Source organism: Astyanax mexicanus, chromosome 24 (genome assembly GCF_023375975.1).
Source record: "Astyanax mexicanus isolate ESR-SI-001 chromosome 24, AstMex3_surface, whole genome shotgun sequence".
Taxonomy (NCBI): Eukaryota; Metazoa; Chordata; class Actinopteri; order Characiformes; family Acestrorhamphidae; genus Astyanax; species Astyanax mexicanus.
In genome coordinates, this window is record NC_064431.1 from 31,016,246 (window position 1) to 31,033,089 (window position 16,844).

The 16,844-nt window shown below is 37.5% G+C and overlaps 1 protein-coding gene across 1 annotated transcript; it reads right to left on the reverse strand.

Annotated features, from left to right (window-relative positions):
* Positions 1-4,494: 4,494 nt before the first annotated feature.
* LOC103036502 (myosin heavy chain, fast skeletal muscle-like) lies at positions 4,495-15,333 on the reverse strand. Its single transcript, XM_049471682.1, has 39 exons — positions 15,121-15,333; positions 14,678-14,821; positions 14,427-14,583; positions 14,279-14,306; positions 13,902-14,013; positions 13,733-13,825; positions 13,579-13,642; positions 13,290-13,388; positions 13,089-13,192; positions 12,861-12,999; positions 12,632-12,750; positions 12,393-12,542; positions 12,131-12,301; positions 11,739-12,045; positions 11,576-11,649; positions 11,397-11,484; positions 11,192-11,309; positions 10,989-11,112; positions 10,629-10,765; positions 10,280-10,535; positions 9,959-10,201; positions 9,666-9,842; positions 9,426-9,571; positions 9,226-9,316; positions 8,759-9,148; positions 8,522-8,648; positions 8,318-8,436; positions 7,905-8,101; positions 7,374-7,557; positions 7,107-7,272; positions 6,872-6,996; positions 6,479-6,787; positions 6,196-6,399; positions 5,663-5,788; positions 5,408-5,578; positions 5,185-5,289; positions 4,986-5,081; positions 4,734-4,865; positions 4,495-4,607 (listed from the first exon to the last, which is right to left on the reverse strand). Exons 1-39 carry the CDS (start codon positions 15,319-15,321, stop codon positions 4,587-4,589), a joined length of 5,814 nt encoding a protein of 1,937 aa, XP_049327639.1. The 5' UTR covers positions 15,322-15,333; the 3' UTR covers positions 4,495-4,586.
* Positions 15,334-16,844: the final 1,511 nt, after the last annotated feature.

The following is a 16,844-nucleotide window of genomic DNA, read 5'->3' on the forward strand; positions in this document are numbered from 1 at the left end:
AAATTTGTAAACACTAAGCTAATTTTGATGGAATAGAGATTTCTAAGCAAGCAGAGTGTTATCTCTTTCAGATAACGTTATTATATCTAATAGCAGATTCTTACACTTATTTTCAGATGAAAGGTAATATGTCCTTGGAATGTGATTACTGGACATCGAAAGTTCAGAGGTTGTTGCATGTGATGAACTTGATGAACTGGAATCATATACTGAAATTCTAAAGTGCAGTATATCTCAGTTTAATGAGCCCATATGGAAACAATGCAGATATAGAAAGCCATGCTGTAAGGGGATGAGAATTTTAGTCCTTTCTGGAGCCACCATAAAAGAGTTTAGCCAGACCCCTAAGAGTTTCCCAGAAGCTTGAGGAGACAGACTCTGAAGTAAGTCTATGATTTGTCTGTATTCTTCTTGTATTTTCCTGTATTTTACATTAGATGAATTCCGTGTCAGAGGTTTGAATTGCATGGTTACCTAATAGGATTATGTTGCTGTTGCGTTTATTGTGATTAACATTTTTTTTTAACCTTTTAATTTTTAGGCACTTCATTATCACTAGTCAGCACATATGTTTAAAAAGCAGCTTCCTTTTTTATTGAAATATTAACGTGTTACGTTTTATGCAAATTTTTGGACAGCCTTGAAAAAATGACATGTTAAAATGAAACACAATGGAGTTCTAAATTGGAGGAACAAAAACTACTTTGTTTTTTTCTAGTCAATAAAAAGTCTAACTGTGTATTAAAATGTTTAGGAGTATGTGTATAAAAGATTTGACTTCTAAGTCAAGAACCACATATCATTTTACCAGGGTGCCCAAACCTTTGCATTAAGATGTAGCTAAAATTGAGGTAATAAATAAGCACACTAAAGTTTCCTAGTGGTGACTTATTGGGTTTCAAATGTCTGCCTTAATGGTCAGATGTGTGAGAGTGTTGAAGTGCTCCCCATAGTCTTGAGTTCCTTGAGAACACTTGCCTTGTTTATTTTTAGAGGCATATCCCTTTATCTTTTAGATGGTCATGGGATATAGCACTGTGCCCTTTAACTTATCCTGTCTGATGTTCCCGTTGGATGCTCTTTCTTCTGTAAGTACTGTGAGGAGCAGTTGATGTGAAAAGATGTAAATGGCTTGCTTAAAACATTACATGTAACATTTAACGTGATTTATTGTTAGTGTGTTAATTCTTACTGATGTTTTGTTGTTGAACTTTAGATAATTCTGAAGAAGAGACATTTATGAAGTCAGCATCAGCATGTCTTAAGTTGGCGGTGAACAAACCTTGCTGCACCTGGGCAGGTGAGTATAGGACATAGTAAAGAACTTTTAAGCTTCATGAACATGCTGGAGTGATTTGTATAATTTAAGTGATTTGTAAAGTTTTACATTATTTAACCTTTTTTATTTGTGCTTCAAAAAAGCATCGTATTAACAGCAGTATTCCTCAGAATAGATTCATTCGTATTATCATAATTGTAGTATTTTCTTTTTATTAATCTAGTTCTAGTCTAGTTCTTCAAACCACCACCTTCCCACATCAAGAATATCATTGCACATTATTAATTTGAAAATTTTACTTACTTTACTTACATTCCCAAGGCCTAAGCAAATTGTCAAAGTGATTACATCAGTAATACATCAGAAGTCTACAATAATATCCCATCATGCACATAACTGTAATAGGAGCAGACGTGACAGCATTGGTTATAAGCTCTTGTAATTGTTCGGGGGCTTAGAAATAAAATCAAAATAAATAGAAAGTTGCTAACCATGAGTTTGGCTACATTTTCTCTGGCTCATGTAAGTTATCTTTAAGGTTTACTTTATCTAAAGGATTTGCAGTGTGGACAAATGCCAAAAACATTAGCTCTTGTTTAAAGTGGAATCTGGAACAAAAGCCTTGTGTAGTGCACTACACAGGTCAGAAAATTCTGACCTCTACATGCAAAATAAAGCTCGTTTAAGATTAAAGCTATTCATAGTTTTAGCCAAAGTAATAATAATAGAAGACGTTCTTGGTAAATATGATAATTACCATAAGACGATTGTAAAGTGTAAAGTGTATATGTGTGAACGTTGGAGAGTGTATGTGGTTTAAGTAAGGGAGTTCCCCTAAGTCAAGTTTTTGAGGTGCTTCCTCCTGTTGTCTGGAGTTTGTTAGTTCTAATCATAGTGGTGCCCTGCCTTTGTTTATTGTCTGAGGTCCAAATGAGCATTAGTGCCAGTATAGAAAATTAATGGTAAAGAAACTATATGATATTCTTGTGTTGGTTTGGGATATTGTGAAAGAAAAAGATTATTTCCAGACAGGAAGTGGCAGACCTTAGGCGATATTTCATGATTGGCAAAATGCCAATTACAGCAATGCTAAAATTACAGCAATATTTATTCATTCATTCAACAGAAATTACCTAAAGATAAGAATACATGTTTTTCTATCACTTTGGAGATGCAAGGGGTGGGACTGAAATGATTTACTACTCTATTATTAGTATTGCACTACATAACATGGGACTGTAGAAATAAGTGAATTTGTACACTTCTTCATTTTATTTGTCTTCATTTTTCGTATATATGAGTGCCTGTGCTGTTTAAAAAAACACAGTGGACACAAAAAGGCTATATAAGTTCCAAATATAGTTAAAGCACTGTTCTGTACATGGAGTAATTGTTAATTGTTATGTTATTTAGAAACATAAGCCTCCCATTAACAAATATAGGAAAGTCCAGGTGGGCAGCCTCTTTTGCCTCCAGGTCATTCCATCCACCGTGAGAATAAACGTGAATATTGGCCCACATACAGCTCATGTATTGAGCTATGATGTTTACTATAAAATACTAATGCATTGTGAATTTTTAAAGTCAGCATTTCTGTTTGAATTCCTCTTTAGAATGCTGTCACTCAAAGAAAAATGGTCATAATGTATTCAGTGTACCTAAATAGGGATACATTTAGTCACAGCCAATGTTTTGTCCCAATGGTCACAAAATATGTAATGTTACTGTGGCATATGGTATTGGCCTAAACAAGGAAAAATACTCTCTAGGACAACAAATATACACTTACTGAAAAAATAATGTACCAACAAGGAGTTGGCAACACAAGTGGCCACAAGATGGCCTGCATGTATCACTGTACTGTCAGTGTTTCTCATATTACCACTAGGAGTTCTGTTGCGTTCAACTGGTGAATGCAATGTTCCCCAGATCATTACACCAGCATTTGTTGTAGTGTGATACTCCACAGCTAATGTAGGTTTAAAGCACTCACCGCAAGGCCTCCATACTCAAATCAGACTGATGTTGAATGTCAAACAGAACCTGGAGTCATCGCAAAAGACAGTTTTAGTCTATAGCAGTCCAGGTGTCTCCTTTTGATTGAAATTACTGAATTCTTTCTCAGATTTATTAGAAAGTTAAAGCAGAAATCTCCTGAAACTTTTAAAATTATTATCCAGATACTTTTAAATGAGGCAGCCTAGATTCATAATGCAAAACACAAAAAATAGATTTAAGCTCCAGTAATTACTGAAGTCTGCTGTGGGCTTATTGTTTCCATGTACCTGTCCCTGTGTGGTGCAGGTGTCCCTTCAAATGAGTGTGTGTATTCATTTTCAGATCCCTGTTGTTTGGATGCTGACATTGTGTACTTTTTTTGCATTTTGATGTTCAGTACACCACCTCAAAATGTTATGCAAAGTAGTGATTAGTGTATTGTGTTATATAGGATTTTGCTTAAAGGTATAAACATATTTAGTTTTCAATTGTGATTCACCATGAACAGGCAGTTTATAGTGCAGTGTCTTTGATTTTTATGCTATACTGACTGTAGCTTTATAGAGAGATTTTAGACAGACGGTTAAAGCTTTAGCATTTAGTAATTTTATTGTATCAGTCAGACTCTATGTGAGACTCTAGATACATTGAATTTTTGAAGTTATGTCACAGACAGACATGTTGTCCACAACTTAATTTTAATTCAACAGACTGATTCATTGTAAGATTTTAACAAGTACTTTATTGGAAATTAACATATTTAGTGAAACTTTAACCTATACATATGGTCTCTATAATTATTTGTAATGAAGAATACAATTAAATGTGGACATAGTGGCTTATTTTTAATGCCACCTTCCTGTGAGTCGTCCTAATATTGTGATTTTTGTAATAAATTAGATACTATTATAAATTAGATAAATTGGATAATACTATTTTTGTTTGCATTCAAAAGCAGCGATAGGTTTGAATTCATCAGACATTATTCTAGTAATTTACACATATAGATCTTTAAAATAAATTTCCGTTCTTCATTGTAAATTAATTGCATCTTTCCTATTTAAAATTGATATGCAATTTTACCGGTTAGGCCTTTATTTAATTATTTAAATGATCCAAATTTAGTGATCTTGATATTAAGAGAATAAGAAAAATAAATGTATAGGTAAACATCATTAAAACAGTTGATTAAAAAAAAAAATCAATGTTCAGCTTAGTTGAGTTTTATTCAGTAGAAGTTTATTGAGACGGATAACAAGAAATACATATTATATGATTGCTTGTTGGTGTCCCACTAGGTCATCACTCTTTATTCAGCTGCCTCCTTGCCCTAAAAAAATGACATATTTTATTATAAAATTCAAACTTACATCATAAATGCTTCCTAAATGAAGAGCCTACATAAATTATTTATATTCCTTGGTTATGATATTTTTATAAATTACTGAAAATGTACCTTTCCAGCATCACGGCTCTTGGCTCTCAGCTTGTTGACCTGGGCCTCAGCAATGTCAGCACGTTCCTGAGCTTCCTCCATCTCATGCTGCACCTTCCTGTACCTGGACAGGTGAGTGTTGGCCTGCTCCTCCTGTTAGAATTACAGACATACCATATCAGTGTTGTTCTTGTGAGTACAATATTTATATGTTCTTGTTCTTGTAATTCACTGCAGTAATACACAAAACAGGTTATTTAAAGGAACACTTACAGCTTCCTCAGCCTGTCTCTTGTAGGCCTTCACTTTGAGCTGCAGTTTGTCCACCAGATCCTGCAGTCTGTTCACATTCTTCTTGTCTTCTTCAGTCTAAAACAATAGCCATTGTTTTAGGTTTGAATTGGTCTAATACTTTTTCTCTGTCTTTTATTATCCTATTCTGTCCATCTATGTTACAAATTTATTTTTGTACCTGGTAGGTGAGTTCCTTTACTCTCCTTTCATATTTGCGGACTCCTTTTACAGCATCACCACCACGTCTCTGCTCAGCTTCAACCTCTGACTCCAGCTCACGCACCTAGAATATAACAGAATATTGTTAACCTATATTGCAGATTCTCTTTATTTATTAACAAGTATAACATACAGGTTAAATGCTAGCTGTCTATTTCGACTGTATAAGGAATGTAGCTTACCCGAGACTCAAGTTTCTGAAGCTGTTTCTTTCCACCTTTCATGGCAAGATTCTCAGCCTCATCCAGACGATGCTGCAGATCTTTAACTGTAACCTCAAGGTTCTTCTTCATTCTCTCCAGGTGAGCACTGGTGTCCTGTTCTTTCTTCAGCTCCTCTGACATCATGGCAGCCTAGAGAATGAACCATGTTATAGGTTTAGCTTTGTTATTGTAACGCTAAAAAATGGTGAAACATACATGTAGTTTACCACTCACATCAGTAATAGCCTTCTTGGCCTTCTCTTCAGCATTTCTGGCCTCCTGGATTGTATCGTCCACCTCACCTTGGACCTGCACCAGATCGCCCTCAAGCTTCTTCTTGGTGTTGATTAGACTGGTATTCTGGTGAAAGAGACAACAGTTAAGCTTGATGAATATAATTGTTGGTGTCCCTAAAAGCGTGCCTCTTTAAAACAGCGTGCCCCTGAACAACTCTTACCCAATAGTACTGCATGTTATCGAAGTCACCAGAGATTAATGTGCAGTCAATGATTAGGGATGGGTCTGTAAATACTGATGTTTAAAATACAGTAAAGTACAAACTGTAAAGTACAGACTACTGTTTTTAACCCTTCTGTGAGGTTTCACAACCTGATTAGAGAGGTCTGAAAGCTAAAATGCATTGGCAGATATACATGTGTGTAATATCGGATACTTTTGTCAGCCCAGAATTCCCACATTGGTGCATCCCTAGTAAATTTGTAAGGAATTTCATTGAAACAGCTAGCGTCCAACTTGGTAGAACTTACCTGAGAGTGCAGCAGTGCCACACGCTCACTTGCATCCACCAGCTCCTGTTCAGCCACTTTGCGGCCTCTCTCTGTCTGATCCAGAGCAGATCTCAGCTCCTCAATCTCAGCCAGCATCAGGTTATTCCTGCGCTCAACCATGGCTACCTGCTCCTTCATGTCTTCCTGTCCTCTGACAGCATCGTCAAGGTGCAGTTGAGCATCCTGACATAAAAATAATAGAGTTCATTAAAATTTTCAAGCTTGATAAATTAGAAAATCAAAAGAGAAACAATTTGCTCACCTTGAGCTGTCCTTGGACGTTCCTGAGCTGTTTCTGGGCTTCAGCAGCCTGTCGGTTTGCATGGCTTAGCTGAACCTCCATCTCATTTAGATCTCCCTCCATTTTCTTCTTAACTCTGAGGGCATCATTTCTGCTCCTGACCTCAGAGTCCAGAGTGCTCTGCATGGACTCAATCACCCTCTGGCTGTTCCTCTTGATCTGCTCCATCTCCTCGTCCTTCTCAGCCAGCTTCCTGTCAATCTCCCCCTTTACTTGGTTGAGCTCAAGTTGAACACGGAGGATCTTGGATTCCTCATGTTCGAGTGTGCCCTAAAGAGATTTGTTGCACATTAGCAGAACACATACACATTGAGCTCTGTGTTTAAATGTAAGTTAATTCAGGTATAGCGTCACCTCAGCTTCCTCAAGAGCAGTCTGGATTTCAGTTTTTTCAGTCTCCACTGTCTTCTTTGCTTTCTCCAGTTCATGAATTGTCTTTCCAGTCTCACCGATCTGTTCAGTCAGATCAGAGATCTCCTCTGCGGAAATGAAAACAATTATTGCTTTTTAAAATTTTGAACTTTTCTTTCTATATATTTTTACTGATGGGTGTCTTGTGTGTTATTGAGTGAATTTAAAATTTTCGTACGTTGTAGATTCTTGTTCTCTCTCTTGAGTGTCTCGAGCTGATCAAGAGCTTCTTCATATGAGTTCTTCATCTTAAAGAGTTCAGTGCTGAGAGAGCGAGCCTCTTTCTGAGCTCCTTCCAGTTCAGCCTGACCTTCCTCATACTTCTGCTTCCATTCTGCCAACACCTGAAAATGTAGAATAAATGTAAAAATCCAGTATAAATACTTAGTTGGTCATGGCCTGTTTAGCATTATATGACATCTATTTCAAGCATCAGTTTCTATACCTTGTCAAAGTTTCTTTGCTTCTTGTCAAGGTTGGCAGCTAATGCATTGGCTCTCTCAACATCAATCATGAGGTCCTCCACTTCACCCTGCAGCCTCTGTTTGGTCTTCTCCAGAGAAGCACATTTGGAGTTCACAGCTTCAATAGATTCCTCAGCATCCTGTAGACGCTGGGCAAGCTTCTTCCTAGTTAGGCCAAATGATCAAACGCGTTTAGTTTAGTGCAAACAGAAAAAAAACTTTATCTGTATAATTTTAATAGATATTTATATATCGATAAATGTAAAAATCACAGTTGTAAATGCAGGTGTATATAAAAATTGCCGTAGAGATTTGTCCAGTTTTAAAGCTTTTACCAAAAAAAAGGCAAACAGATAGATGTGTTTTATATACTTTTGGTTTGCACATATTGCCGTATAGTTTATAGTCTAGCAGTGGTCTGCTCATACCCAGCTCATAAAGAACTGAACCTGAAGTAAAAGGGCTGAAGAGCATAAGAGACTTTTTTTTGTCACTGTTCAGGATTTTCTTACTTGGACTCCTCAAGCTCCTCAGTGCGCTGAATAGCATCCGTCTCATATTTGGTTCTCCACTGAGCCACCTCACTGTTAGCCTTAGACATTCCACGCTGAAGCTCTCCTTTGGCCTCCTGCTCCTCTTCAAACTGCTCTCTGAGCAGGTCACAGTCATGACGAGCTGACTGTACACCATGAGCCAGGGCGTTCTTTGCCTTAAAGTGGGCACATGTTAAATGCACATTTTAAATCCTTTTAGATCGACTGCCACTTTAATGTAAAAAGCTGCATCTACAGTTATACTCAGAGCTACATTTTAGTACATTTCAGCATGAGCCAGGGCGTTCTTTGCCTAGAAGTAAGCATACATTGGTTAAAATCTCTTGCTCATGAGCTGTTGCTTCTGTAAAAAAGGGTAAATTAAATAATACCTTGACTTCCTCTTCAATTTGTCTCTTGAGTTCCTCAATCTGTTGTGTATAGGCTTGTTTTCCTCTGGTCAGCTGAGAAACAAGTGCCTCCTTCTCTTCCAGCTGGCGACTAAATTCACCTAGGGAAAGGTTAAATTAAATTTAATTAGGTTAAAACAGAGTATAAATTTTTTCCTGTTTGTTTTTTTTTAATTGTTCGGTTACCGTTCTCAGTCTGAAGTCGTGCTCTTTGTGCACTCATGTCATTTAGTTGACGGACATGTTCATCGCTTTTAGCTTTGATTTCACTCAGCTGGTCCTCAAGCGTACGACACATCTTCTCTAGATTTGCCTAGAATTTTTCCAGGGAAAGAATCTGGTGTCTTTATTTGATTCATGTGTATGCTAAAACAACAATGGCATGTATGTAATCTTTTTACTTATATTTTTAAATTAACAAACCTTTGATTTAGCCACAGCCTCCATGTTACTGGACAGGTCATCTATCTCCATCTTATATTCACTCTTCTCTTTCTCCAGCTTCTGTTTGACCCTCTGAAGGTTGTCGATCTGCTCTCCAAGCTCAGCAACACTGTCAGCTTGTTTCTTGCGGAGAGCAGCAGCTGTAGCTTCATGCTGCAGAGTAGATTCTTCTAAATCACGACGCAGCTTCTGAAACTCAGCCTCACGCTTCTTATTCATCTCAATCTGAGCAGCAGTGGCACCACCAGCCTCCTCCAGCCTCTCACTGATCTCTTCAAGTTCCCTGGAGAGATCAGCTCTCTGCTTCTCAACTTTAGCTCGAGCTGCACGCTCTGCCTCAATTTCCTCTTCCAGCTCCTCAATACGAGCCTGAAACAAATGCAGATATAAGACAGATCTTCTTCTTTAAATTGATCAAATGTATAATATATACAGAGATAATTTACCTGGAGCTCCTTAATCTTCTTCTGAAGCTGAGCACCCAAAGACTGTTCATCCTCAATCTTACTCAGAAGTTGACTGATTTCAAAGTCCTTCCTGTGTTAAGAAAGTATCAAGCACAAAAGTTAATCATGTGGTGCAAGTGCCTGCATTTATATTTTCTCAGATGATTAGCTTGTACTGTGTACAGTGTGATGATGCATACTTCTTGATCTTCTCATCAGACTGCTGCTTGTCATTCTCCAGGTCCATTATGGACTCCTGGGCCAGTTTTAAGTCACCCTCAAGCTTCCTTTTAGCTCTCTCCAGGTCCATGCGGAGTTTCTTCTCTTGCTCCAGTGAACCTTCAAGCTGCAAATGATGAAAACCATGGGCTTTTATTAGGACAATGGGACAAACCTATCCAATATTACTGTTAAATATGCTATTTTTAATGAGATCTTACATCATCCACTTGTTGTTCAAGCTTTGTCTTGGCTTTGGTCAGAGTGTTGACTTTGTCTTCCTCTGCCTGGAGATCATCAAGAGTCTGCTGGTGTGACTCTTGGAGTGCTTTCTTTTCCTTGGTGAGTTTGGCAACGCTCTCATCCTGAGAGGCCATTTCCTCAGTCAGGTTCTTCACCTGTGTGAAGACATTATAAAATGTATCTTATTTCTAATGTAAAGCTTACCATCTGAAACATCTCACCTGGCAATAAATTAGGAATAACGCTGAGTTTCACTGCAGCGTTTTCTAACCTTGTTCTCAGTGGCATGTTTCTCCTTCTCCACTTTAGCCAAGGTGAGCTCCAGATCATCAATATCCTTCTTCAGCTCAGAGCACTCATCCTCCAGTTTCCTCTTCTTGGCGGTCAGCTCAGCATTGATTTCCTCCTCATCCTCCAGTCTCTCGGTTGTCTCTTTGAGTTTGGCCTCAAGCTGGATCTTGCTTTTAATGAGTCCCTCACATCTTTCCTCAGCATCAGATAGGTTCTCAGATTCCTGTTAATTTTCATGGTATTGGTTAATACTGAATAACATTAATATAGTTAGACTTCTGTAATTTATGTAAATACTTACAGCTGACACTTGCAGTTGCAGGTCATTTTTCTCCTGAAGGAGTGACACCATCTTCTCCTCAAGCTCTTTCTTCTTGGCCAATGCCTTTGTCAGATCCTCCTTCATTTTCTCAAAGTTCTCCTTCATAGCAGCCATTTCTTTCTCAGTCTCTGCACTCTTCAGCAGAGGCTTGATCTTGAAGTACAGCTTCATCCATGGCCAGTGTTTCACATTCATGAATGAGCGGATGTTGTATTGAATGCTATAGATAGACTCTCTGGAATTCAAGATGGACGAGTTTAGTGTGTATTTTCATCAGTGTTTGGATTTTAAGTGTTTTTGCATCTCGGGTATCTAAATATAAATATACCTCCTCTCCATCATCTTGACAAACTCTCTCCTCATGAGGTAGCCACGGCACAGAGCTTGAGTCATTGTCACCAGGGATGCCAATTTCTCATCTCGCATCTCCTCAAGGGTACCCAGCAGACCAGCTTTAAAGAACACCTTTAAAATAATGTATTGCTAACTTTTTAACAAACATTTGAACAAAGAATTTTTTCATGGTGTACAATCTGCAGATCAGTTGTAGAAATGTTCATACATTTCTCACATATTTTACAACTTTCCTCCACTAGTAAAAGCAAGTGTGACAGAAGTTAAAAAGTTCCACTTTATATATAGCCAAAGTTGTAAATTAGAATTAGAACTGTGCAGACACATCACTTACTTTAGTGTGCCCAAACTTGTACTGGGTGTGGTCCACATCAATTGAGCCCAAGAGTTTCTCTGAGGCTTTTTTGTTGTCAATGAACTGTCCCTCTGGGATCACACTGGCATTTAATACTTTGTATCTGTAAAAAAAATAAATATTATCATATAAGCATCAATTTAGTTTTTTTTGTTTTACATTGATATGATTTAGAAAATTACCGTTGCTTGAAATCAGCATAGAGGATTCTGCTGGGGAATCCCTTTCTGCAGATTCTGATACCCTCCAGCACACCATTACACCTCAATTGGTGGATAACCAAGAAGTTCTCCATCAGACCTGGGGGACAATAATTACAGGTTATATATATTTCACATTCACACATTAAAAGATATTCTTTTAAAATCAGATAACGTGCATAAATACCTGGAGTCTTGGACTCATTGGGAATCAGACAGCGCACAAAGTGAGGGTGAGTGCTCCTCAAGTTGGTCATCAGTTTGCCCAAGTTCTCCTGTGAAGTTAAGTTGCTAATAACTTTAGAGCTTTGCTTTGCTGGTACATGAAAACATTTTTTCTTAACTTTCTTGCTCTAGTTCTCTTACCCTGAATAGAGCAGACACTGTCTGGAAGGAACCACCCTTCTTCTTGCCACCTTTCTTACCTTTTCCACCAGCATCTTTAAAAAAATGCCATTGTGACTGTAGTATTCATTGCATATAATTAAAGATAAAAGACACTGAACAGGATAAGAGCTCTTGACCTTACCATCAGCACCGGCATGGGCTGCATACAGGAGGGACAGCAGTTTGTTTGCTGACTTTTGGTACAGCTGTACAACAGAGTCATTCAGAGGGTCCTTGTTCTTGTCCAACCATCCAGAAATGTTGTAGTCCACAGTGCCGGCGTAGTGCACCAGAGAGAAGTGGGCTTCTGCTTTACCCTTGGCAGGCTTGGGCTTCTGGAAAGCGTTACATTTGCCAAGATGCTGGTCGTGCAGCTTGTTCTTGAAGGATGTGTCTGTTGCCTTGGGGAACATGCACTCCTCTTCCAGGATGGAGAAGATGCCCATTGGCTGTTGGTGACAGGAAGAGAGACATTGCATTAGTGGTGAAACTATCAGTGTTTTATTGAAACTTGGTAACCTTGTGTAGACTCACCTTCTCAATGAGCTCAATGCAGGCAGCCAAGTCCATCCCAAAGTCAATAAACTCCCAGTCAATTCCTTCTTTCTTGTACTCCTCTTGTTCCAGTACAAACATGTGGTGGTTGAAAAACTGTTGCAGTTTCTCATTTGTGAAGTTGATGCACAGTTGCTCCAAGCTGTTGAACTATAACAGTATATCAATTTATTAGACATTTGCAGTAGGAAAAAATCGTTTTGGATTTTTTTTCTGAAAATAAATATCAGCACATATTTACATCAAAGATCTCAAATCCAGCGATGTCCAGCACACCAATGAAGAACTGCCTTGGCTGTTTAGTGTCCAACATCTCATTGATACGTATGACCATCCACAAGAACATTTTCTCATAGATAGACTTGCAGAGAGCCATGACAGAATTGTTCACCTATAGATCAAAAGTATGCTTTGGTTTTCCGTTGACTGGTAAAACCTTTAAATCTTAACTTTTTGCTGAACTGTATAATAGGTTATTACCTGAGGAACAGTTTGGCCTTTGGTCACAAACTCATTTCCGACCTTCACTCTGGGGTAGCACAGAGCTTTCAGCATGTCAGCAGAGTTCAGGCCCAAGAGGTAGGCTATTTTGTCAGCCACTGAAGAAAATAAATGTGTAAAAGGTGTTAATAATTATGTTAATAAAAATGTCCAGAACCTACACTGTATTTGCAGTTGGACCATCACTGTAACAAATCATTATATTTACCCTCAGTGCCATCAGGCTCAGCCTGCTCCTCTCTCTGCTTCTGCTTGAACTTCATGTTGCCGTGATGTATCACAGCACCAGTCAGTTTGTAGATGTTGATTTTCTCATCAGCAGTGAAGCCCAGGATGTCAATAGCAGTCTGAATTTAATGAAACAGAGTAGAAGGACCGTTGAGGATGAGACACATTTTTATTATGTCTATTTGAAGTTCAGTAAAGTTGTGCTTACATCTGTGGCGATGAACTCCTCCACATCATCTATACTCTTGACTGTGATTTCACCCTGGCTGATCATATGATAGTCATAGGGGTTGGTGGTGATGAGCAGTGCCTCTGTTTAAAAATGGAAAAAAATCATAATTTTTTAACTGTGCTGTATTAATTCTAGACTGAACAGATATTCTAGCAGTGATACTTTTACATCCCATACCAAGCAGCTCTGGTTTGTGTCCAGTCATGAGCTGGTAGAAGATGTGGTAGCTCCTCTCAGCAGACAGCTGGAAAGTGACTCTTGACTTTTCCAGCAGATCTGATGGTAAATTAGTTATTACATTTACCAACATTAATCGTTTGTTCTTGCATACTTAAGTTTGATGTTGGTTATTTAGTCATATATATGGAGGCATATTTTGTTTTATTTATTATATATTATATCTGAGAACCATTCAGTAACATAATTTACACAAATTAATGTTAGGATTCCCCACGGTGAAACTTACAGGTTTCAATATCAGCTGAGGACAATTTTCCAGTTTGTCCAAAATGGATTCTGATGAATTTACCCTGTAAGTTCAATAGGGTATTATGATTAATTCGGACTCCTCTGTATTTTTATTATTCTCTTTGCATAGTTTAAAGACTGTAATTACTTACAAAACGAGAGGAGTTGTCATTCCTGATGGTCTTGGCATTACCATAAGCCTCCAGCAGGGGGTTGGCTGCAATGATTTGGTCCTCCAGTGAACCCTAGAGGTGACAGCAGATATTTTAGTCAGAAGTTCTCACAAATACACTGAGAATCCTGAAAGAGTGATTAATTTACCTGCATTTTGCCAGGAACAGGCTCTGCTTGTTTCTTCCCACTCATACCAACTGTTGCAAAGTACTGGATGACACGTTTGGTGTTCACAGTCTTTCCTGCACCGGATTCTCCACTGTGGATAGAATGTTTGTTGATAGAATATTAGGGCTAAATTTGCAATGTTTTTGATGAACATCAGTACATTCACAAGCAGCATGTTGTGCTCCTTTTGTTGTTATTACTTTTAATCACATTTTGCTTTAAATATGTGAACAGAAAGGCATCTAGTTTAGTGGGAACTGGACAGACCAGTTGGTAATAAATTTTAATAAGGTTAATGTTATTAGTAATAAGAATAAGAAGAATAAGAAAAAAATATCAATATTTTTTTTACTTACGTAATCAGGACAGACTGATTTTCACGATCTAAAAGAAAACATGGTAAATGTCATTCAAAATCAGTTTCTGATTTTTCCAAAGAGAAATGCGGGTCTAGTCGACAAATCATTATTTTTTATTTATTACATTAATGTGAAAACATTGTACCTGTGAGCATGAACTGATAAGCGTTATCAGAGATGGAGAAGATGTGGGGTGGAGCCTCAATTCTCTTTTTGCCTCTGTATCCGGCCACAACGATAGCATCGTATACTGGGAGCCACTTGTAGGGGTTCACAGTGACGCAGAACAACCCTGAGTAAGTCTGGAGAGGTGAACAGAAACATGTCCAGAAATTAATTGTGGTGTAACCTCGCATTTATTAACAGTCTAATTTAATTATTCAGTGTTAAACTTACGTAGATCATCCACGCTGCGTAACGCTCTTTGAGGTTATACAGCACACAGGGCTCGTTGAGGTGGGTCATCATGGCCATGTCCTCAATTTTGTCATATTTAGGAGGATTCATGGGAAAGATCTCATCCTCCTTAACCGTGAGGGTCTGTGAAATTACAAGTATCACAAAATAAATACAGGCCTGTGGACATGATGTGATATATCGCACTTTCAAGAATATGCACATACAGGCCTAAAGTTGAGCGTTAATAAAGTTAAAAATGTTTAGTAGACAAATCTAAATTAATATTTATAATGACACTTTATTAATTATATTAAGAAGGCTGCACATCTTCTATTAAACAAAACCAAATAATACATTCACATTGATTGCATATTCACAGAGATTTAGAGTGTTTCTAGTGATTCCTTATAGGACTATACTTTTATTCATCTTCCACTTACCTTTCCACACAGAGTTTCGACGGTGGCTTTACCACCCTCTTTACTCTTCAGTGTACCCTTCAGGTACATCTCTGCAGGCTCACACACGAAGAAGGCTGTTTTAGCATCAAATGGTTTGTTCTGAGCCTCAATCCTCTCCTTATCTGGCTTGCGGAGGTAGACGGCCGCTTTGCCAAAACATTCCATCTCTCCATCCCCCATGATGGCAGTTTACTGTTAAATCATACACATATTGTTTGGGGATGTTACAGTATTTGATGTTTTGCATTTATTTAATATTTCAGGAAATTTAAATTTGATTTGTAGATTTTATTTTTGTGTAAATATTATTATGCTGCATTCAGGTGTACAGTATATCTGAATTATACTGCTGCTTTTTGTTTTGCATGTAGCTTACTTAGGTTTGGATGATCTGCATGAATGTCACAACATTGATGCTACTCAACATCTTACATTCTATTTTACAGTTTATGGTGGGTCTTATGTTTGATTGCTGATACATTCCTACATGCATACATAAATACATACATACATATACGAAAATGATTCATGTAAGACTGAGATTATACCCCTACTATTAGAACATTATTTATTTATAGCCCTGACATTTACCTTCTTTTGCTCCAAAAGAAGAAAAAAACAGGATAGCTGGCAGATCGAGGTGCTGAAAACAGAGGAACAAGAAACAAAATGAATAATTTTCTTTTAAAGTATAAATGGAAAATTTAACATTACCAGGACATTATAATCAAACTGTTAAACCCATACCTGTGCTGGGTGCTTGTTGTGGCCTCAGGGCTTGGAGGAGCCTCTTTTATAGCACTGGTCATGTTCACTCAGCAGAAATTACTCTCTACATAAGGCCATGCAGCCTCGCTTGATGTGATTTACCTCTGCTCTGAGCAGTGATGCTGGGGAATACTGTTACTTTCTGTAACAGTATCCATTTAAAACTTGCATTTTTATTCAGATATTTTGTACTAACCAAAACCATCAAAACCAAAGTAATTACATCAGGTTTATTTTCATTTACTTATAAAATACCTAAGCCTGTGTAATGGACTACTATTAAAAGTACTATTGTTAATTAATACATTTAACTCTCTTATGTAAATTACATTGCACATTTGATTGACTTGATTTTAAAGGCTTTCTTGAGGCCAAGATAAAAAATTTTGTACTGTTTTAGCACTGATGAGGCTCCAAGATCAGTTGTGGAGTAGTACTGTGATTCCACTGGTGTTCTGTTTCAGTCACTGCTGTTTTCAGCTTTTTCTAAATACAGTTTTATGCAAGATTGGTCATGCCTTTTCAAATGACACATGTAGAATGTTAGAATGTAAATAAGTCATTTTTTTTCTGGAAATTTAAGAAATGTACATATTGGAAAAATAAAACCCATGTGAGATTTTTTTTTTGTATATTTGTCCATATTGTCCTGAGATCCACAAGAAAATCTGCAAGAAGAGAGAGCTCTATAATAATTTCATAATAACGTAAATGTTATAAGCATTTAAAGGCATTTAGAACTACCGCACCACATGAAAATGAGACTTAATACAAGCTCTTGTTTATTCGTATATAAAGCTCCTTCATAATGTAAATGCTTTTAGTTTTGAAGAGATTTCTAGTCTTGTTTAAAAATAGAGGTAGTGCCTGTTTTTTTAACGTAAAAAGATATATAAATGTAACTTGTAAATTTTAGTATATTTCATATTTTTAGA

Excerpts from the sequence above, each read along its gene's own strand:
- LOC103036502 (XM_049471682.1), bottom strand. The coding sequence starts at position 15,321 with ATGGGGGATGGAGAGATGGAATGTTTTGGCAAAGCGGCCGTCTACCTC. Across the intron at positions 11,310-11,396 it reads CAATGAGTCCAAGACTCCAG|GTCTGATGGAGAACTTCTTG; the intron begins GTATTTATGCAC and ends ATTGTCCCCCAG. Across the intron at positions 10,536-10,628 it reads GTCAAGATGATGGAGAGGAG|AGAGTCTATCTATAGCATTC; the intron begins GTATATTTATAT and ends CTTGAATTCCAG.